Source organism: Schistocerca americana, chromosome 3 (assembly GCF_021461395.2).
Source record: "Schistocerca americana isolate TAMUIC-IGC-003095 chromosome 3, iqSchAmer2.1, whole genome shotgun sequence".
In the NCBI taxonomy this organism is placed as follows: Eukaryota; Metazoa; Arthropoda; class Insecta; order Orthoptera; family Acrididae; genus Schistocerca; species Schistocerca americana.
In genome coordinates, this window is record NC_060121.1 from 372,715,814 (window position 1) to 372,740,652 (window position 24,839).

Genomic DNA, 24,839 nt, shown 5'->3' on the forward strand with positions numbered 1-24,839 from the left:
AAGAGAATGGAGTTCTGAAGGGTTTTGTTTTGAGAGTCGCTCTCATTTTAGTGGTGGGGTTTTGGGTGGTTGGTTTTCGGGTTCCACTGATTAGATCAGGTGTCCACTATATGCAAGAGGCGGCTACACAGGTAGCAGAAGCTGTGTGCCATGGACTGGGCAGTTTTTTAGGTTAGAGGGTCTCAGGAAAACACAAGAAGGGCTTCAGCTACAAAGGGTGCAGGCCAAACACAGGAAGAACATAGATACAGGAACCATTGGTATAACAGTTGTAAATTGTTGTTGCTGTGTTGGGAAAGTACCAGAGCTCCAAGCACTAATAGAAAGCACTGCTGCTCAAATCGTTATATGTACTGAAAGCTGGCTAAAGCCAGAGATAAGTTACATTGAAAATTTTGCAAAGAACCTAATGGTGTTCCGAAAGGTTAGGCTAAACACAGTTGGCGATGGTGTGTTTGTTGCTATTAGAAGTAGTTTATCTTGTCACGAAATTGAAGTAGATAGTTCCTGTGAGTTAATATGGATATAGGTCATCGTTGGCAGCTGGAATAAAACAGTAATTGGATCCTTTTACTGACCTCCCAATCCAGTTGATACAGTTGCTGAAAGGTTCAAAGTAAACCAGAATTTGATCTCAAACATGTACCCAACTCATGTGATAATAGTTGGTGGAGACTTTAATTTACCCTCAATATATTGCTGAAAATACACGTTTAATTCTGGAAGTACACATAAAACATCATCAAAAATTTTGCTAAATGCATTCTCTGAAAATTATTTTGAGCAGTCAGTTCATGAGCCCATGCAAATAGTAAATGGTTGTGAAAACACACTTGACCTCTTAGCAACAAATAATCCTTAGTTAGTAACGAGCATCAAAATGGATACATGGATTAGTGAACACAGGGTTGTCATAGCAAGATTGAATATTGTAACCCCCAAATCTTCCAAAAATAAACGAAAGATATACCTATTCGAAAAAGCAGATAAAATTTCACTTGACATCTTCCTGAGAGGCAGTCTCCGCTCCTTCCAAATTAATGATAAAAGTGTAGACCAGATGTTGCTTGAATTCAGAGAAATAATATCAGCATCAATTAAAAGATTTATACCAAATAAATTAACAAATGACGGAGCTGATCCTCCTTGGTACACATAATGGGTCAGAACACTGTTGCAGAAACAACGAAACAAAATGCCAAATTCAAACAGACGCAAAATCCCCAAGATTGGTGCTCTTTTACAGAAGCTCAAAATTTACCACAGACTTCAATGGGAGATGCTTATTGTGGTGTCACCACTAGACACCACACTTGCTAGGTGGTAACCTTTAAATCGGCCGCGGTCCATTAGTATACGTCGGACCCGCGTGTCACCACTATCAGTGATTGCAGACCGAGCGCCGCCACACAGCAGGTCTAGAGAGACTTCCTAGCACTCGCCCCAGTTTTACAACTGACTTTGCTAGCGATGGTTCACTGACAATACGCTCTCATTTGCCGAGAGGATAGTTAGCATAGCCTTCAGCTACGTCATTTGCTACGACCTAGCAAGGCGCCATTATCAGTTGCTATTGATCTTGTTAATCATGTACCGTCAGATCGACGTTCACCATTTATGGATTAAAGTTAAGTATTCCACCAGCTTCATCCGTTTTTCTAAAGTCTAAATTCCTTGTCCTCTTCCAGACCTCACGCCAGCCTGCATGAGCTAAAACGCGTGCCTTTCGGCTTCCTCTAGTTTTCCTGGGTTGGCTCTCCTGCCAATCCACAACATTTATAACAGTTTCCACAATGAAACTTTGTCTCAAAACCTGGCAGAAAATCCAAAGAGATTCTGGTCGTATGTGAAGTATGTTAGCAGCAAGAAACAATCAATGTCTTCTCTGCACGATAGCAATGGAGATACTATCGAAGACAGTGCTGCCAAAGCAGAGTTACTAAACATAGCCTTCTGAAATGCCTTCACAAAAGAAAATGAAGTAAATATTCCAGAATTCAAAGCAAGAACAGCTGCCAACATGAGTAACATATAAGTAAATATCCTCGGAGTAGTGAAGCAACTTAAACCACTTAATAAAACAAGTCTTCTGGCCCAGACTGTATACCAATTAGGTTCCTTTCAGAGTATTCTGATGCATTAGCTCCATACTTGACAATCATACACAACCGTTTGCTCGACAAAAGTTCCATACCCAAAGACTGGAAAGTTGCACAGGTAACACCTATATTCAAGAAAGGTAGTAGGAGTAATCCACTAAATTACAGGCCCATATCGTTAACGTCGATATGCAGCAGAATTCTGGAACATACATTGTGTTCAAACATTAAGAATTACCTCAAAAAAACGGTCTATTGACACACAGTCAACATGTGTTTAGAAAACATCATTCTTGTGAAACACAACTAGCTCTTTATTCGCATGAAGTTTTGAGTGCTATTGACATGGTATTTCAGATCGATTTATTATCTCTGGATTTCCAGAAGGCCATTGACACTGTACCACACAAGCAGCTTATAGTGAAATTGTGTGCTTATGGAATAGCGTCTCAATTATGTGACTGGATTTGTGACTTCCTTTCAGAGAGGTCACAGTGCATAGTAATTGATGGGAAGTCATTGAGTAAAATAGAAGTGATTTTTGGTGCTCCCCAAGGTAGTGATACAGGCCCTTTGATGTTCCTTATCTATATAAACAATGTGGGAGATACTCTTAGATTGTCTGCAGATAAGGGCAAAACGATTTAGAAAAGATATCTGATATCTAAATGGTGCGAAAATTGGCAGTTGACCCTAAGTAACAAAAAGTGTGAGGTCATCCACATGAGTGCTAAAAGGAATCCATTAAACTTCAGTTACATGATAAATCAGTCAAATATGAAGGCCATAAATTCAACTAAATACATTGGAATTACAATTACGAATAAAATTGGAAGGAACACATAGAAAATGTTGTGGGGAAGGCTAACCAGAGACTCTTTTATTGGCAGGACACTTAGAAAATGTAACAGATCTACTAATGAGACTGCCTACACTACGCTTGTCTGTCCTCTTTTAGAATACTGCTGCATGGTGTGGGATCCTTATCAGATAGGACTGAAGGAGTACATCGAAAAGGTTCAAAGAAGGGCAATACATTTTGTATCACGAAATATGGGAGAGTGTGTCACTGAAATGATACAAGACTTGGGCTGTGCATCATTAAAAGAAAGGCATTTTTTGTTATGACGGAATCTTCTCACAAAATTCCAGTCACCAACTTTCTCTTCTGAATGTTAAAATATTTTGTTGACACCGATGGAGAAACGATCACCACTATAAAATAAGGGAAATCAGAGCTCCTACGGAAAGATATATGTGTTCGTTTTTCCCGCGCGCTATACGAGTTTGGAATAATAGAGAATTGTGAAGGTGGTTCGATGAGCCCTCTGCCAGGCATTTAAATGTGATTTGCTGAGTATCCATGTAGATGCAGATGTAGATGTATTGTCTATCAATGGCCCAGTGGCAGCTGCAGGTCCTACTGTGGCTCCTTTTTTGTATGCTGATAATTTTTGCATTTATTTCTGTTCATCCGTGAAGGATGTTGCTGAACACAGGCTGCGGGGTAGCAATATACTGAGCGCAAAGTTGGGCTCTCACTCATGGCTCCATTTTTAGGCTGCCAAGGCCTGTTTTATGGATTTCTGTCACCTCCACACAGTCCACCTCCATCCATATCTGTACCTTGATGGCCAGTCCCTCAATGTGGTGGACACCCACCTTTTTTGGAACTAGTCTTTGATGTCCAGTTGATGTGGTTCCTCATCTTCACCAACTAAAGCGGCCATGTTGATTGCATCTCAGCCCTTCAATGCCTCAGCAACATCAACTAGACCAAGGACTGCTCTGCTCCGCTATGCTCTACAAAGCTTTGGACCAATCCCATTGAGATTATGGAAATCTTGCGTAGGGCATGGCATCGCCTCTGACATTACAGACATTGTACCTTATACACCTTTCAGACCAGCCCAGTGATCTCTTCTTTTTGAGGCAGGGGTTCCACCATTGCAGGTTATATGCCAACAATTGAATGGTTATGCGTTACACAACTGCGGATCCCCTGAGCACTTAAACTACCATATCTTCTTTCGAGATACAGAGATCCAACTCCCACTATGGTGGATCAGGTCTGGGGTCATGATCGTCATTCACATCCAGTCCCTTTTTTCAATACTCAAGCTTTCACCTCTATCACCTCTTCTCTGGGCTCACACATGTACTCCTCCATAGCACATCTCTCATACACAGCTCTTTCTTGAGCTACCACAAGGTTCAAAAGACTCCATTCAGCCTGAGGCCCCTGCTGCCAATTCTTTTTCATTCTTGGCATGTTTTGGGATTCAGAAGTAGCCTGTACTGATGGCTCAATGATTGCTGGTCAAGCTGGCTTTGCTTACATTCATGTGGGGTGTAATGAGCTCTGCTCCTTGCCAGATGGATGCAGTGTCTTCACTGTGGAGTTGGTATCCATCTCTCGTGCTCTTGAGCTTACCTGTTCCTGCACTGGTGAGTCCTTTCTCATCAGTAGTGGCTCTTTGAGCAGTTTAAAAGCTCTTCATCAGTGTTATCCTTGACATCTCTTGGTCCTGACTATGCGGGATTCGTTTTTTGACCTCAGACAATGTGGATACGTGGTGGTCTTTGTCTGCACTCCAGGTCATGTTGGAATCCCAGTGAATGAACTCGATGACAGGCTGGACAAGTTGGCTACTGGCAACCTGCCTCTTGAGATCAGCACTCCATAACTGGACCTTTGATTGATACGATGTCATCAAGTGCTAAGGATATGGAATACGAAATGGCATACTCTGACTTTGCCAAACAACCTACAGTGCAAGGACTCTATCATCCTTTGCCACATCCACCATATTTGGAAGACTCATGGACATCTCCTCCATTGTGAGGATCCACCCTACTGTCATTGTGGTGCCCATTTGAGAATGGTCCACATTTTGCTAGGCTGTCCTAACCTAGCCTCCCTGTGGCAGACTAAATCTTCCTGAGTTGCTCCCCTAGTGCTTGTGCAAGTCTCAGAGACTAGCCTGGTTTTATGGTTTATTTGAGGAGGAGTTCTTACAAATCTCTCTAAGGAAGAGCACCTTAGCCTTGTCAGGCCATTAAGGAGTTGACAGGATGCTATGTTGCCTCCTCTCAGCCTCGTCAGCCCATTGAGGAGTTTGCGGTATGCTATGTTGCCTCCCCTGCATTGAACGGACAGTGACTGTCAGGGCTTGGTGGTGGCACCCCAACCCTTACCCTACATGGTCTTTTGCTCTTCTTCCCCTTCTCACATGTTTGATTGATTTAGTGTTCTCCCTTTGTTTTCCTATGCTTCTCTCACACTGGACCTGTCACTAGTCATTTTTTGGGTATTGTTGGGTGGGGTGCCTCTGGTATGTGGTAGGGGTATGACCTCCATCACACTTTCTGCCTTGGGGGCCTCTGGCACTCCTGGGACAAGGAACCCTGTATGCCTTTCTTCCTTTGCCCCCTTTCCTTCTTCCTTGTTACTTTCTTTAGGTCTTGATGACCTCGATAGCCCTTGGGGTTTCTTTCCTTGAGTTTTGCACACTAGGACTTCCTTTGCCATGTAGTTTTATTAACTCGCCTGTTCCAGGTAGGAGGGACTGATGACCTTGTACTTTGATCCCTTTAATCAGTAAACCAACTAACCAGTGTACTGGGGTACTTTTATCATATCTTTTACAAAAGACCATGGTCCTAGCTTTTATAAAATAAAATTCAGATCTTTGTCCGAGTAATACAGACCTTATACTTAGTGCTGTAGTTACGAAGTGTTATTTGTTGTTAAGAAATCAAGTTGGTCGCCCACTTCCAATATTATCAATACTGAAAAGCTGGGCATCACACTCTTTCATACGTTTTTCTGCTGTGCTTACAGATGTTTTGAATCTAATGAATGCCCAGTTGTCTGTACAGTTGTAAGGTGAACATGTATGTGTACTCTCATCCAGTGCAATAAATCAACAGAATCAATTATTGAATCATGGGACAGCATACAAACATGTTATTTCTACACCTACATCTACAGCTACATCTACACTATACTCTGCAAACAACTGTGAAGTGCATGTCAAAGGTTAACAACTAATCAATTAAATTCTATTATCTACTCCATACAGGATGATGTCGCAGTAGTATATGACTTCGGCACAAAAAATCAGTCTGTTTGGAAAGATCTTAATATAACAGAGACAAATTCCTACGTTCCCAGTCTACAGTAAATAAATGAATCTAGGTGTTTACAATGACAGTTTCAGTTGTCATTATTCCATCTTGTATTTTGCATTTCTTGGGTGTATTAAGAAGTTCCACACATATTTAAATTAATGGGCATCACTTTCTGGATGATGCAATAAAACTTTCAGGTGGAAAAAATGTTACTAAATATATAATAGAAACACTGTTCACCTTAGAAATGAAATGTTCTAAATTGTCACTGATTCATCTCAATGTTAAGGGCAAAGAACAACTCTTTTTAAACATCATGGCTAAAGCTATAAACTGCTTAATGCATAACGAAGAGGAAGCAACAATGTTTTTTTTCCAATTTTCAAACAACATGTTTGGGATCATGAGTACCTGAAAATACAAAAACTATCTTGTTGTTATGGGTTGCACAAGGACGTTCATGAAAGAATTGTAAGGGAGTTGTACATGTGTACCAAGAAAATGCACATTAGCAGCAAAAATAATTTGTTGAATTTGTTGCCATCCCAGAGGGCTTCAGTGATAACTGTTCACTCAATGAGATTGTTTTCAGATCTTCAGCAATTGAAGATGACATACATCTTAATTGTATTGGTGGACCAAGACCCACTGGATAATTTTTTCTTGCACATTGGATGAGTTAGTCATTACCACTTGAATCCTCTAACAGAAATAAAATGTTGATTGCAGGTGCTACTTTTGTGGCACAACACTTATGGTATTCATCTGTCAAATGAAACTTAGATGGAGGCAGACAACAGTGACAGATTCTTGACAGCATATCTGTTTAGAGGTATTTTGCCCAACATAGTAAAGCACTGAAAATGACAGAAAGTGAAAGAGAGCTGCAGGATATTAACTTGCCTTTTTCACCTGCACCAGAAGAATTTGCTGTTAAAGAGGAACCTGACTGCTCCGCAGAAGAATTCCATTACTTCTCTGGCTACATCAGTCATTGCACAAAGAACTATGGTGACAAACTTGAAATGCCATCTAGTGGTTTAATTCTGCCTGCTACACATCTGGAACATGTTGGTTGGATTGAAGTTCTGTCATGTGATGGGCTTACAGTTATGACAGAGGACTGTTTATGTAAACCACCTCAGTTCGAACTAACTTTTAATGAATTTAATGGTTTGGATGGTATTTGAAAAGAAAGAAATGTAGCAAAATTAATCTGTGCTGGTGCCCAAACAAAACTTGCTGATTTTTTGCCAGAAATTATAAAAAATTTCATGCAGTTCCTGAATATGAGGCTGAAAATGCAAAAGACTGCAGTTGTACAGATTTGAAAATCCTTTCAGTGGCCTCTTCATCCACTGCTAATGTCTAAACAGGTAAACCAACTGCTTTAAATAATTTTCTGGAAAATTACTGCAGTTATTTGTGTTTATGAATCACTTGGGTCATCAGCCATGGCCTTGTTTTGCTCTGATATGTCTAGTGATATGATTGTACCAGCCATTTTTGGCCTTACCTTTCTTTAAATAATCTTAGATTAAAGAAGGAAATTCTATGTTCATAGCATTTGCAGATTTATAGAAAGCAGTTGACAATGTTGACTGGAGTACGCACTTTAATATTCTGAAGATAACAGGGATAAAATGCAGGAAATTATAAGTTTTTTGCAACTTGTACAGAAACAAGACTTTAGTCTTAAGAGTCAAGGACAAGAAACAAAAACAGTGGTTGAAAAGGGAAAGAGACAGAATGTTATTCAGTCTGTACACTGACCAAGCAGTGGAGGAAACCAATTAAGAAATTTGAAAAAGGATTAAAGTTCAGTGAGAAGAAATAAAAACTTTGCTGATGACAATGTAATTCTGTCAGAGATGGCAAAGGACTTGGAAGAGCAGTTGAATGGAATGGGCACTGTCTTTAAATGAGGTTATAAGATGAACATCAGCAGAAATAAAACAAAGGTAATGTAGTCTAATTAAATCAGATGGTGCTGAGGGAATTAGATTAGGAAGTGAGACACCAAAAGTAGTGGATGACTTTTTTCTGTTTCAGCACCAAAATAGCTGATGGTGGCTTAAGTAGAGAAGATAGAAAATGCAGACTGGCTATGACAAGGAAAGCATTTTTAAAAAGGAGGAATTTGTTTAAGATGGAATATAAATTTAAGGGCTACCAACTATTTTCTGGTGGTATTTGTCTGCAGTGTAGCCTTGTACAAAAATTAAACATGGACAAAAACCATTTTAAATCAGAGAATAGAAGCAATTGTAATGGGGTGCTACAGAAGAATACTGAAGATTAGATGGCTAGATAGGATAACTAATGCAGTGGTACTGAATGAAATTAGGGAAAAAAGAAATTTATAGCACAGACTACAAGAAAGGATCAGTTGACACATGAAGGGCTTGGAAATTTGGTAATGTAAGGAAATGTGGAGGGGAGGTGGTGCAAATGCAGAGGGAGGCTAAGGAATGAATATGGTAAGAAGGTAGAAATAGAGGTAGGTTGCAGTTTTCATTCAGAGATGAAGACACTTACAGAAGATAGGATAGCATGGAAAGTTGCATCGCCTGTCTTCAGACTGAAGACGAAGACAACAAATAACAACCTATTGTTCTCTCATTCTCTCCTCCCCAAGAAAGGAACTAACAATTCTGAAAGCAGACTAGTCTCATATACTTTTATGTATGTCTATCAGCAGTACTAAAAATTTTGCCCAGTGAAGATAAGTATTGACCAGCAATTCTCATAATTTTATAGTTTTCTAAAGTGAATTTTCCTTTTGAAACAAAGCTTGACATCAATACTTGTTAAAATATCAGAGAATGAACAAGCTGAAGATCAGAACATAATTGAAAACAACTGGATATCAAATGACCTAAGGCAAATAATGCCTCTAATTTTCTTGTTGATGTGTTGAAAGAAAAAGATACTTACTTTCTTTATTGTGCTACTTTGGTGAGGGCTCATTTTTAAACGAGGGATGAATATACAAGAGAAAGATTGTTATTCAAGTGATTAATATTTATTTACAATGTTTTAATATATTAGCACTGATGTACACATTTGTTTACAGCTGCTCTTATTGAGGGGACAATCTTCTGTATGCATGGTGGCCTCTCTCCACAATTACAAGATTTGAATGAGGTAATTCTTCCTTTACCTACTAAGTATTTTAGTATTTTATAAATTTCAAAAGTAAGATATGTTATATTATCAATCAAAATAATCAGTGTTTGAAAATATGATATGGACGGTTAAAATATCTACTTGTCAAACAGCAAAAGGAGGAAACACATAAAAGGTATGGAAACATGCAAGCGCTTTAATACAATGGCTCCTTTTTCTATCAGAATGTTTGAATGGAAAGGAAGAGGGATGAAGGAAAAGGACTAGTAAGGTTTAGGAAATGGAAAGAGTTACAGAAAAGTCATCCAGAACCTTGACTAAGGGGAGACTTACTGCATGGGATGCGAAGGAAAGACTGATTGTAGATACCTGCACTAGATGAGATATGAAAACCTGAGAACTTATAGGTGGAAGATAGGGTAATAAGCAAGATGAAGATTACTGAATAATAATGGAAGAGCCAATAAGAATGGTAAGCTCAGTGCACTGTAGATGGTAGAAAGTTGAGAGGCAGGAAAATTTTGACGTGTCAAAAAATAAATAACAAAAATATGTAAAAATAAAAGAAAGCTAAAAGAGGAATAGTTGCTGAAATGAAATGTTGAGACCACAGAAATTAAAATAAATTTGCATCAGGTGGATCGTGATAACAAAGGACATATTGTGGAACCAATTCCCACGTGTGGAGTTCTGAGAAACTAGTGTTGGTAGGAAGAATCCAGATGGCATGTGTGGTAAAATGGTAACAGAGATCACAGCTGCCACTGTTCTGATGGCTATGATTTCCCAAAACATTGCCATGAAATGGTGTTTTGCCCAGCTCAGCAAGAATAGTTTTTCTGAACATAACTGTCTGAAGTGTAGCCTACTAGTACATAAGTGAAACATGGATGATAAGCAGTTCAGACAAGAAGAGAATGAAGCTACTGAAATGTGGTCCTGCAGAAGAATGCTGAAGATTAGATGGATAGGTCATGTAACTAATGAGGAGGTACTGAATGAAATTGGGGAGAAAGAACTTCATGGATTAAAAGAAGGGATTCGTTGCTAGGACTCATTCTGTGACATCAAGGAATCATCAGTTTAGTATTGGGGGTAAAATATCTTATATCTGCACAAATCTCCAGTGTACACACTATGAATTGTCTGCGCAGATGTGAAATGTGCAGACATTTGTGCAGACAGATCATTGCATGTGGACCAGCCTTTACATTTGGTACAATCTTGATACAAAATATCAATATTTTTGTTTCAGTACCCATACAGTGTGGTAACTGTAAGTCACCCACATAGACTGGCGCAGCATGCAGAGCCATGTTGGGAGAGCAAGCCACACCTGCCCCATGCAGTGCTGGCAGCATAAACTGTGCTTCACATGGGAGTAAAATAGCTTTGTTGTTGTTCAAAATCAAAACTGAAATCATCTTACAAATTGATATGTTTAGTAAAGATCCTAACTTCTGCAATTATGCACACTTATTGCAAGGAAAGGAAAATCTCACAGTGGACAATAATGGGTACCCCACACGGTACTGTCAGCTAACTAACATCACCTGCAGCCAAGAACTAGTGGCTAATAGCAGAAGCCTTCCAACTTTTACTGACATCTGCTTATTCAAAATTATGGAGAAGATCAGCCAACTTAGGCACAGTTCTCACTAAGGCAGAATGATATGCGATATGATGCAGAAGCAACCCACAATGGTGGAGTGCACACAAAAGTAGTTGAAGCAAATTAAGTGGTTCCAGCTGGGATGACAGCAATACAATACAGACACATATCTGTCAGTATTTTATTTCCCAGGACAACAGGGCACGCTGGTTGCTCGGTGAAACTGCATCAGATAACACAAATATCAAGTCATCACATGTGCCTTTAAAAAACTTCTTTTATATAAGTGAAGCAAAGCTTTATCCAATTCTTTACAGAGTTTCTAAGAAAAATTTTTACTGTTTTCATAAAAAATAGCATGAGTTTTCCAATCTGTAGGCTTTATCATTTGATTCTAAGGAAAATGTTTGGGGAAAAAAGTAAAAACAGTATTCCTCAACTAATGGTCTCAAATCACAGCTTGATAATGAGTTGGTTTTCCGTAGATTATTGCCCTAGTTATTGTGATATTTCACAAATAAGTAAAACACACATTATATTTTGAAATGTCTGCAGTAAAAAATTTAGTGACAGCTCAGTTTATGTTCAGTGGATTTTAGGCCATACTGTGCTGTGTACAAAATATAGTTAACATGTGGAAATTGTTTTTAACATTGGAAGGAGAATGATACCTCTTTCAATTCTTGAGAAAAATATGAGATATTGGAATTATCCATGATGAGGTTGTCAGCTACATACCACAAGTGAGGTTACTGCCTTCTGCTATATGGAGAGTGGAGCTGCCTCATGTTTCTCTTTTTTATTTGCCCATGATAGAAGCCAAAACTGGAAGTGGAAACCTATGTGAAATGAAAAGGCACCAAGACTCATCAGCTGACAATGCTGGCTGGATGTTCTGTCAGTCTATGCACCATGATTTCAGGAAGCTTTGTGATGTGGGTAAGAGAGATCTGAAAACTAAACTCCTGTTACTTCTGAATGAGCAGTTGGACAAAGCCAAGGACATGCCAGGATCTTCCTTTCATCATGGGCTTCCACCACCCTTCAAACACATTGTCTACCCTATTCATAGTTCACCAGTCACTGGTACACCATGGACTGTGACTGATCTCACTTAAATCCAGCTGTGCTTCTTCTGAGTACTCCTCAAGCTGAACCACACACTACTTTGAAAACTGAACAACTATAGAAACGCTATCCTAGTTTTCTTAATTTGTAACAATTATTTATATATGTACTGCACTGAATAAAGTATTGTACCAGGGAGTCTTGAAACAAATAAACTTCCCATGGAAGAATTTTTGACATCATTCACACATTTCCACCAACTAACCATTTTGTAATGGGTTGCTCATCAGCAGGAGTTACAGCAAGTTCAAAATTGTGTAAGAGTAGCTGATACTAGTTGCTCCAAAAAGTGGAAACTGTCTAGGGTTATTCTGTAGTATTCTTGGAATTTTTCATTCTGAGGAGCCTCATGAGAAAACACAGCTGAACTATGTTTAATATTTACATTTTATAGCACTGTACAGATGCACCCAGTACTTTCCAATAACATCCTCTTCCAAAAGGATCATAATTGCAATGGAAACATAAACATGATTCATGCTGTCTTTTTGTTTGCTGTATGGTGAGTCACATCATGTAACATATTAATACAGTGTGAAACATGAGTGTTGGACTGATAAGTGTTGCATCACATAACCTTCATTGCAACATGTTGTATTGCATATCATACTGTCTTAGTGCAAACCACAACTTAAAGTTAGCACTCTGTACCTTGTACATGTTAACAACAGTAAATGCAACGACAGTGATAATAAGCAAATGAACCATCAACTTATTTTCAACTTGTATGAATACATTCTGGAGCAATGTTGTATTTTTGTTAGAGGCATGTGCAGTGTTCATTCTTGCTAGCATTAAAAGAATGAATTGTTATGTCAAAAATGTACATCAAACAAAAACTTGTAAACAATGAATTAAAATCTTAAAAAGACACCCTCTTTGAAAAATTATGTATAGTGCAGTACCTATTTGATGAAAAATACAAAATTAAATTTACATTCCTATAGCCAGAATATTCAGGGTTTTAGTACCTAAGAAAGAATACATGTCAGCAAACTCTGGGTATTACTAATAAGCTATAATAAAATGAAATGGAGTTGCTACTGGACTGAATGACAAAACTACTACATGTCTGCAATCCCATTAAGAAGGGTAGACATGGTGAGAGTTCCGTCTCAGAAATGTTTCCCTCCCAGGGGATTAAAAAGTCACCAGGAAGATCCCACATCACAATATTTGCACATCTTCATAAACCTCAAATGCTTATTGTCTGCTGTCATTTATTTCAGTATTGTTTGCCAGGGTATGACATTAACTCTATAGGAACTGCTCGATACGGCATGAAAATAACTGGTTAGTGACTGACGATTAGTGAGATAATGATGGTTTGGACATGAGAGTTCGAAATGATAATGACTTGGAAATGAGTGGTGTTAATCCCATGCAGGCACAAGGGCCACTTGTGTTCCCAAGCATCATTCTGCTCTTAAGTCTCTAGGTTCCAAATGCACCGGTTTCAAGATATATGACAGGAAAGGTAAAAATTTGTTGTCAGCATTTTGTATTGCAGTAGGAAGGCTGGGATGTTCACTACACAGGTAGCTCACAATCCTAATGATTTGTGAGATGTGTAATGCTCACTGCAAGGTTCAGTTCTGTAGCACTTGTGGCTTCCTTATCTCATCTAAAACAGTGTAGGGCCACTTGGGAGACACATGCTTTAAAATAAGATGATATCACTTGAAACAATCATTCGCAATTCTGTCCATGCAATGAAATTATACTTCACTAATTTTACAGATGCCAACAGCCTTGCCGCAGTGGTAACACCCGTTCCCCTCAGATCACTGAAGTTAAGCACTGTTGGGCTGGGCTAGCACTTGGATGGGTGACATTCTGGTCTGCCAAGCACTGTTGGCAAGCGGGGTGCACTCAGCCCTTTTGAGGCGAATTGAGGAGCAACTTGATTGAGAAGTAGCGGCTCCAGTCTCATAAACTGACATACGGCCGGGTGAGCGATGTGGTGACCACATGCCCCCCCCCCCCCCCCCTCCATATCCGCATCCAGTGATGCCTGTGGGCTGAGGATGACACGGTGGCAAGATGGTACCATTGGGCCTTCCAAAGCGTGTTTGGACGAAGCTTTGTTTAGTTTCATTTTACAGAGGACTTGACTTTTTTCCTGGACAGTTAATTTAGATCCAATTGTGTTCAGTGCATAAGTAGTGAATGTTAAGCAAAATAAATATTAAATTTGTTTTTATGTGCTCAAACAATATTTTGCAGTAGGAAAACAGTTTATTGAGGAGGATAGGGTTTATGATGGGACTAACAGAAAACACCATAAATGACAGGACAATGGAAAATCTGAGAATGTAAAACCAGGTTTTATAGTGGTGATGTTGGTCTAGTGGGTAGATTACTACAGTCTGGCCATGGAGGTCACAAATTACATCCTGAGCAGGGGTGGGAACTTTTCCCTGTCTTCTGCCTGTAAGTCCCAGGTTTTTGAGTCTTGTCCAATGCAGGTACAAACAATCACTCTGACTTTCTCATCCCATCCAGTATGTTCTGAGGTTTTTTTTCAATTCCTCCCATTTTCTATACATCGCCATTCCTCTACCTTCAACCCTCTTCCTTCCTCTTCAACCCTTCTGCCGGAAGAAGGAGCCATCACTATTAAATGTTACATTATGTGAGTTATGTAGCCATGAATAACATACACCCACTCTACTAGTAAAATGTTTCTTTCATGTAATTATGTTTTTCATATTAGTGTGACAATGAGTTTTATTAAGCACCTATTACTTGCATTTGTATGTCAATTAACTTACCATTTTACTGAACTAAGCTTGAGTATAACATTACCTTATCAGTCATGATCAGCTGTTTATATTAATACATGATAATCTTACTATGGCATTCGAGGGCAACCAGGTGAATGGATAAAATCATACTTGTGCAACCGCAAGCAGTATGTATCATTAGGAAACTCATACCAATCAGAAACCAAACCCATCGAATATGGAGTGCCGTAGGGTTCGGTAATGTGGCCATTGTTATTTAATGTGTTTGTTAATGATATAGGTGTTGAGGAGGAAGAAAAGGAAATATTGTATGCTGATGACATGACAATACAAAATAATGACCAAAATATGGAACAGCTTGAGAGGAGAGCATACATATCTGCAAATGTCACAGCTCAATGGCTGTTGGAAAATGAACTGGTTATAAATCTAAAAAAGACTATGTATGCAGTGTTTAAAAACAAGGAGAAGGCTGTATACATGGATTTAGAGGTTGATGGAATAAGGCTGGAAGAAGTAGAATCTGCTAGATTCTTAGGTATTCTTGTGGATAATGAACTGAAATGGATAAAACACATCAATAATGTCTGTAAGAAACTGAGCTCTGCCATATTCTTAATGATGCAGCTATCACAGTATTCAGACAAGAACCTTCTGTGGACAGTGTATCATGGACTTTTTGAACCATACTTACAGTATGGAGTGACTGTGTGGGGAAACTCAAACAAACAAGAGACGAAACGAGTGTTCACATTACAAAAGAAAGCAATTAGGACCATTTTAAGAAGAAAAACCTCTGAAACATGCAGAAATTGTTTCAAGAAGTTAGGTATCTTAACTTTTTCATCGTTGTATATATACAAAACAATAATGTACATCACAAAAGGTAGTGAGGACTGGATTACAAATGCTAGTGTACACACCCACAATACAAGAAGGAAACATGAAGTACGGAGCATACCACCCCACAGACTGGCAATGCTAGAAAAAGGACCCCAGTACTCTGGTATCAGACTGCTAGGAAGTCTGGCTAAAAACCTGCAAGATAGGGTACTTGACAATGACTTTCCAAAGAAACTTAAAGACTATCTCATTGAAAAAGAGTTTTACAGTGTTGCAGAATACTTATGCCATTAAATTTGTATACATTGTTATTCATTATCAATTATGTAAAAATGTAAGCTAAAGGTGTAGAAAAATAAGTGATAATGAATGTTAATACTTTTGACATGTCCTATATTACACGTATATTTACTGTACACAATGTAATCTTACATGGTCAAATAAAATTCTATTCAATTCAATTCAACTAAAGTTACTACGGTAGCAAATGAGGATGTTCATTGTAAAGTTGCAAGACAAGTGATGATTTCATCCCCATCCATTAGTTCATTCCATTTCAGTACATCTAATTTAGGTGATAAGTAGTAGGCCTCTGTAGTTTCTTACAAAAATACCAGTGTATCAAGAAAATGAAACATTACTATTAGAACATAAACAACAGTTAATGAATGTAACCAAGGGAGCAAAAGCTTTTTCAATACAGTCCTTTCCTTGTAATTTACCAAGTTAAATTTAGCTGCCATAACACTAAACAATATAGCCATAGTCTATTTTTAATACAGTGTACAGATTAAGTTTCTAAGAGCTAAAGGTTTTCATTTTGGTGGAAATCATGGAACACAATGAATGAATTAATGAATGAATGTATGAATAAATGAGTGAGTGAGTGAATACTGAACTGCCATAGAAATAAAAACTTTAAAATAGTGTATCATTCCTTTTTTGTGTGTGTGTGTGTGTGTGTGTGTGTGTGTGTGTGTGTGTGTGTGTGTGTGTGTGTGTGTGCAAGAAATGATATAGTTACAAATCAAAAGATGAATAAACTGACCTAAATAATATCTCCAGATTTTTATAACTTGTTTCACAGATTCGAAACATTCCCAGACCAATTGATGTACCTGACTCTGGACTGGTTTGTGACCTTTTGTGGGGAGATCCTGCAGAGGTAAGAATTCTAAACATTTTTATAAGGAAAAAGCTTTTGTTCTGGTACTCTGCGTCGATTTCAATGAACTAGTTTCTTTCCTTTTCTTTTCTTGAAACCAACAATAATGTTTAACATGACAATATTTACAAGTATGGTCCATTTGAGTGTTATTTCCCTTGTATTGTCTAGGTGCTGATCCAACTGGCCTAAAGTTGAGTTTTAGTACCCTGCAGTGACAGTTTCATTTTTAAAGTTTTACATGTCTAATTGCCATTTGAAAGTATTGATGAAATTGATATGGGGCTCACAATGGGTAGGACATCTATGTAATTGAGAAGTAGTACATGACCTGCCCAACAGTTGTCAATGAGTTTCCTTGCAGGCTTTTTGACAAGGATGTCTTCCTTATCACATTATTTATCACATGATGAAGTAATCAGTAAAATTCAAATGTTTGGAGTGTGGTCTTAGGTATTGCTAGCCCAGTTGGACTGCAGTGCAGTGCAGTGCCAGCCACAACAATAAAACTGTGCTTGTGCATATGTGTGTGATTTTGTTAGTCACTTAGCTTTGAGGAATGACATTGTCTATTAGCTCAGCAATGGTTTCAATCTTGTTTATATGCCTGTCAATCACTCAATTGCACAACTCCTTTCATTATTTCTATTGAATCCAGGATTTTCCAGTATTGTATAAATATCAAAATCAGCAACAGATGATAAAGAGCAGCTATTTAATATAACTGCAGAAGTAGCATTTTTCCTATTTTCCCAAAATAGCTGCATTTCTGTTAATTTCAGTGTGTTGGATTTAACTTGAGCAGACACAAACAATTTATAGCAGTTTAATGATAGTTAAATTTTAATTGAGTTTCAAGCAGCTGCTAATACTTGTTCATATAATAGCTTGACCTCTTAGTAGGTTGTTTCAGATTACAAATCCAGAGGTACTGGTTTGATCCCAAATTAATTCCCAGATTTTTTTCTGTTACTTACATTTTCTTTCACCTCTGGCAATGATTTGTAAATGTGAAAAGTGCCAAATTGCACAATGGTTCAGAGCCCATGTTAGTTGGTTCCATTGTAACTGCTACATCCTATAGCACCACTCATAGTAAAGCAAAATAGGGACACATTTACCATTAACTTGACTCATTCCATGCCACTGAAGTTTCTCCTCCATAACAATATCTATGGAGCACATTGAATGAATGAATGGATGGGTGAATGAATTTATGGTGTATCAATGAAAGCAAAGTTGTTTTATGTGTTGCATGCATTTTTTCACTGGACACAGGAGCTAAATTTAAAATATTTATTGAGGAATATGAATACTAAATTTGTAATGTGAAGACAGTGCTGGAAACATTCTTGTGGCATACGTTATGCTGGATCATTGAAACAAAGCTATATATTTCAATTTGTTATGAAATGTAAAATGTTAGGCGTGTTGAAAACATTGTGACTACAGGCAATTTACTGAATCACTTATGCATTACTGTGTGCTACAAATTTTTATTAAAGTTGTTTATTTTCAGGGGCTGACTGGATGGGCTCAGAATGACAGGGGTGTGAGCTATGTCTTTGGTTCAGATGTAGTTCGCCATTTCCTTGAGAGGCATGACTGTTCACTCATTGTGAGAGCACATCAAGTTGTTGAAGATGGGTACCAGTTCTTTGCCCAGAGATCAATGCTTACTCTATTCTCAGCACCAAATTACTGTGGAGAATTTGACAATGCTGGAGCTGTCCTTGGTGTATCAGAAGATCTCACATGCTGGTTCAGTATATTACCGGTAACAGCTTATTCTGATTTCTAACTTTTATTCATGAGTGATAGTGCTTAAACCCAGTTTTAAAACCAGAAAAAATATCTAATTAGGTGCTGTTGCAAGATATTGTAATGTGTTGTCATACTGCCATGAGTAAAAACTGCTTAGAACCCTTATGCCAGTTTGTCTGTAGACAATGAGTGTAAATAGTTTTAAAATCAATAAAATGTTAACTACTTTGTTATCAACCTGTCACAAATTCCTACAATAGCATTTCTCATTTATAAGCCCTGTAGCATTTATGAGAGTTAGTTACTATGAACACTTTATCAGTTGGATTATTCTCATCAGAATCAACAGCAAACCAATGACAACAATAGTGGTTCAGTTATTCACGTTGACATCACAAGCAAAACATGAAGAGATAGAAAGAAAAAGTATACAAGAACACTGAATGTGTAATCCAGTATGTAATGCGAGATGAAAATCTAATAATCATGGGTCATCATGGGTCACTGCAATACTGTATAGGTAAACAAACAGAAGACAGAGTTAGAGAATAATATGGGCTCAGTGGTAACAGTGAGAGAGACTTAGTAAAGGCCTGGAGATGGAGGAAGATTCCATCTGGGTTATATAATGGTTATAGAGATTCCAAAATTAGATACTGGATTGTAAGACATACCCAGGAGTAGATACACACCCCAGTTACAATTTATTAATGATGGAGTGTAGGTTAAACCTTATGACAATCATTACGGAGAACCAATATGTAAAGCATGAGGATACTTAAGTATTGGGGAATGATGATTGTTTGAAATTCTCTGTGGCTATAGATAATGTACTACTGAATACCACAACTGCAAGTTTAGTTGATGAGGAGTTGACATCTCTAAAAATGTTAATCATAGTAGTTGGACAGACAAATATTGGTACAAGGAAGGTAAATGTGAAGATACCTTGCATAGCAAAAGAAGATCCCCTGCTTATTAGGCAGGTGCATTAAACACTCCAGGAAGCAAATGATGGAAATAAAAGACAGGATCAGGAGTGGAAATAAAATTAAGGATGAAATATTATAGATTCTACACACTAACTTAATTAATCATGGGATGGCACTTCTCCAAATTATATTAGGAATACTGAAAGAATGTTATTTTTGCCTTCTGTCTTGTTTGATCACAAATATGTAAACTGAAAGTGGAGAAAGGAAGAAAGGAAAGGACAGGAAAGGGAGGGGATCACTACTATAAGCTGCATCAAGACCTTACACCGAATCAGTGACGATGAGTGAAAATGTGGTGTACTGGACTGGGATTCAAAGCTGGGATCTCATGATTACTAGGCAGGTGCATTAGCCACTCAAGGAAGAAAATCATGGAAATAAAAGACAGGTTCAGGAGTGGAAATAACATTCAGGATGAAACATCATCACTGCTAAGATTCACTGATGACATGGCTGTCCTCAGTAAAAGTGCAGAAGACTTAGAGGATATGTTGAATATAATAAACAATCTAACAAACACAGGATGTAGGCTAAGAGTAAACCAAAGAAAGAGGAAAGTGATGAGGAGTAGCGTAAATGAGATTAACAATAAACTTAACATCAAACCAGAGGATCACATAATAGATGAAATGAAGGATTCTGCTATCTTGAAAGCAAAATAACACTTAATAGATGAAGCAAAGAGTATATAAGAAGCAGTGCAGCATAAATAAAGAAGGTGTTTCTTCCTGAAAGAGAACTGCTAGTGTCAGATGTAGGTTTTAACCTGAGGATGAAATTTCAGAGCTGTACATCTGGAGAACAGCATTTTATAAAAGTGAATCATCGGCTGTGGGAGAAAGAATGTTTTCTCTGCAAAGAAACCTTTGCACAAGCCAAACGAAAAATGAGTCAGTGGTCTATTATAGACCCCTCCCCTTAAAAAAGGGCACTAGCAAGGTACTAAAGTGCTTTAATACTGTGGCATAAATAGCATCATAGCTAACAGAACAGCCACTTTTTGGCAACCAAATAATTTTTGTAATTTCTTAGGGGTTTCATTTTTAAAATAATGCCCTCAGTTGTGAAACAGTCTCTAAGGAATAAATCAAATGCATATGTATTTAATTGTTTATTAGGACATGCCATATCTGCTGTTGGGAAGGAATCATTAAAATCATTGTTTTTTGATTTCATTCTGCCATCATCTCTGCCACAGCTGTTGTCTAGAATCTCAGTTTCCTTCACTTCAATCTTTTTAGTGTTATAATTGTTGAGTGCCCAAAAAGTGTTTCATACAGTAGTGTACTTTTTATCCATGCATCCTGTTTCCATGAAGAAATAGAACTGCATCTTTATTACAATAATCAATAGGGAGACCATATGGAAGAACATTGTAAATTAGTGTGTGACCTATGAGGTGACACTGGTTTAAAAATGTCACATGCTCAGGTGGAGTAGAAGTTCATATCAACAGTTACTAACAACAACAACAACTACTACTACTACTACTACTACTATCATTACCAATAACTCTACCACAAAGATGAATGTTTCATAAATTTTGCAATACATCCAATGAAAACTACATATATTTTCATTCCTACACAGTTACTCTTGAATGTGTCATGAGCTTTCAGCCCCACTGTCTCTTTCAAATACACAGTAAAAAACTGCTGTGAGTTTACTCTGCCATTCCGTTTGCATTATAATATTTTACAGTAATTTATGTGAAGATATCAACAAACTCACAGGAATAACAAACCAGCAATAAATGCTTATGTATGAAGTAAATCATTTTCTGATGTAGGTTTGGAAAAACTCACCATTGGTAGAAGAGTGTCTACTATATATAATCTGACAGATGAAGAAATTGCTAACAGACACTCTTTTTAGTATGCCAATATCCCAAAACAAATATTTAACATTGAACAATTTTTATTTCAGCCTCACAAGAAGAAGGTGTTTATTCGCTACAAATGAGACTTGCTTCAAATAGAAGAGGAATCCTAACACTTCTTGAAGGTTCCCACAATAAGAAAATATTTTAGATTACAATCACTATTGCACTGGGTGACCATTAAGCTCATGAATTCCAAGCTATCAAAAAATCACAGGAACAGGGAAAGAAAATAATTTCTGTCTAAAATGTTAATTGTAATAGCTATTTTTACATGATGTGATTCTCTGTTAAAAACAGCATTTCAACAGAAAAAACAGCCCTTTAGTTAATGGTATTTTTTGATCTTAATGGTCAGCCCTGTTAGGGACATCACTTTTTTATGCAGGCTTTGTAGAAATGAGAGTGATCAGCCACGCTGTTGTGTGCTTCTTCAGTGTTTGAAAAGCAACTCAGAAAATGCCACCTTAAAATGCATTTTGACCTAATTTTATTTTACTGGATTAGTGGTATTTTTAGTATTGAGGGAAATAATCCAACCTCATGAGTGAGGATACACTGACTGCCATTATTAGTAAAATTAATTTGCAAACTTGAGATGTGAAAATATTTTAAATAGATTATTTTTTATGGTCTAAAAGTATTGTTCTGCTGCACTTTAAGGAATCAAACGAAATAATTGTAAATGAAAAGGTACTGTTTTTATATTTATAATGAATATTTAATGAACTGTTACATTTGAATAACAGAATAAATTTGAGAAATGTTGATTCTCAGTATGCTTGAAATATTTTGGCAGTTTTAGTGCTGATAGCACAGTTGATCAGTGACACAAACTCTTATCACACACTATCTATTTATTATGTTGACAATGAACTAAAACTTTAACTCTTGTAAGCTTGTGTGGTGGTCAATATGTAATGATAAGCACTCTTAATTTATGATTTGATTTAGCATCTGCAGTAGTTAAAACTACTTGATCCACTGCTCTTTGGATTTCTGTGTGTCCGGTATAGTTTTACTAGCACTCTTGGTATGCAGAAAGTACCAACTGTGTTCTGTGTAGGCAATTCCTTGCCTTATGCTAGTGCCCATATCCAGTGGTCTTGCAAACAGAGAATATGCAAATCAAAAAATGGTGACTATGGAAACTTTGCAGCAAATGACTCAAAGACAGGTGCAGACTTTTTAAACAGCATGAAGATAAATATTAATGAAACAAATGGAGAGTTTATATGCCAGAAGGAAAGAGTGATAGATTTATCAAGTAGATGGATAAATATACACAACTGAAAGGAGGTTAAAAAGGGAAACAGAAATGTGATGGTAGCTACTAATGTGTATTTTAGTCTGTAAAAGATTATCTTTACCATCAGCTTTTAAAAACCATAAGTAAGCCAAACCATGTGCTGCCCTTTATGAAGCCAATACCGGTACTACATATAAATACTGTTTATAGTAAGCTTTGATAAATATATCCAAGCTATATTTAGCATCATAGTAAACATCAATAGTACTGAAAATGCTTCATTTTAACATTTTATAGATTGATGAATACTTCTACCTCAGTACAGTTATTTGTCTAAATGAATTCTGAAAAATTTCCTCTACTTAAATAGCTGCACTGTCCGTTAACACATTGCTGTTATTGATTTTTCAATCGTTCACATCATTAGAAACAATCTTTCTTCATCAGCTACAAAACAAGGAATTTCAGTGTGTTATTCACGAGAATGGAATGGCCATTAACACAGTGGATCATTCATTGTCTATAGTTGGTAAAAGTTAAAATGTTATGTGATGTACAGACAAGGAACAGTATAAACAAGTTAAATTGTTAAGGAATAAACACTACATGAATACTTAGAGGTATGATGTATGAAAAAATCTTGGGATAATATTCTAAGGAAACAAAAGAGAGACAGATAGAAATAAAATAGTATACTGAATACACAATTACAGTATTGCTTGTGAAAATGCCATATGCCTTAAATCAACAAATAATATTTCCACAAAGCAACATTTTCTTCTAAGGTTTGTCAGGAAGGTGGGTGGGGAGTGTGGGATGGAGGGGTGAGGGGGGGGGGGGGGGGGGGGGGGAGCATTGAAGATCAACATACAACTTCAACAAGGAGGAACTGTGCATATGTCATAACAATTATTGCACATCTCGTATGAATTTCACATTTTTTTAAAAAGTGTCTCATTTATTTTTGGGATGTTTCTCTGGTCTCCCAGTACTACCATAGCCTTTTTTATATTAACGAAATGAAACACTTTTTTTCTTTGTTTCACAAAACTTTATAACTTTTGTGCTACCAAGGTTTTGTGTTGTAGTCAAAAACTTAGGCCACACAAAAATAATAAATATTTGTGAAACATGGCAAAAAAGTGTTTCAGTAGTTAACACAATACACAGTGTTTCACCATAAAACCACAGTTGAATCAATTAAAAACTGTTTTTACAGTGTTTCACAAAAACACACAGTTGAATCAATTAAAATGTGTTTTTTTATCTCACTTTTGTATACAAAGGACACATATGTACACTTCTCTGTGACCAATTTCAGGTTTCAGTACCTTATCTCTAGCATTCACTTCCGCTTGCCTTTTCAGTGGATAGCCAACAATTAATCTTCTAGCTATTGCCCACAGCTCAATATTAACAAACTTCATCCATAAAGCATAGACAGCTTTAGGCAAATGCCAGACTCTCTCCTTTAAAGGGAACACAGCCCATTTCCTTCCCCATCCCTGTCTAACAAAGCTTGTGCTCCTTCTTGAATAACTGTTTTATCATTGAGATGTTAATTCCTAATTTTCTTATTTTATTTTGTGATTTCAATGTTATGTTTCTATCCACATAAACAGTAACTACAAGAATCTCTCCTGATTTCATTAACAGTTACAAGCTTTCTTATTCTAAGGTTAGAGAAGCTTTAGTAAGACATATGATACAGATAACCACAGTACTACATATTCAGGTTGTGGTATTTAACTGTTTCACATAGTGATAAAAGTGAATCTTTTTTCTTTTCCTTCAACCAATTAATTAGTCAAATATCACAATATTAAGTGACAATACACCTTTTGAGGAGCAATGCAACTATGCCAAAAACTAAGGACTAACTACTGCTATAAAGAAATTTTTTCTGTTGTTTATGATATGAAATTAATCAAGAAGCAAATAGATATATCTGTAGGCATATTGATTATCTGAACATCACAGAACATTATTATTTACTTTATTTTTAAGAGAAAACAGAATAAAAACTGAATTAAAATTCATCATAAAATCTATACATTGGAATTAGAAAGTAAAATTCAAATTCTCTCCTCGGAAG

General features: G+C 37.1%; 1 protein-coding gene and 1 pseudogene across 1 annotated transcript in view; both read left to right on the forward strand.

Moving 5' to 3' along the window:
- Positions 1 to 23,539, forward strand: part of LOC124607422 (serine/threonine-protein phosphatase PP1-alpha-like) — a 558,241-nt gene extending 534,702 nt beyond the window's left edge. The window contains exons 5-8 of the mRNA XM_047139747.1: positions 9,310 to 9,380; positions 16,780 to 16,857; positions 18,377 to 18,634; positions 21,543 to 23,539. Of these exons, the coding sequence (XP_046995703.1) occupies positions 9,310 to 9,380; positions 16,780 to 16,857; positions 18,377 to 18,634; positions 21,543 to 21,578 (443 nt within the window). The 3' untranslated portion in view covers positions 21,579 to 23,539. The remainder of the gene's footprint in view (positions 1 to 9,309; positions 9,381 to 16,779; positions 16,858 to 18,376; positions 18,635 to 21,542) is intronic.
- Positions 13,845 to 13,962, forward strand: LOC124607643 (annotated as a pseudogene).
- Positions 23,540 to 24,839: the final 1,300 nt, after the last annotated feature.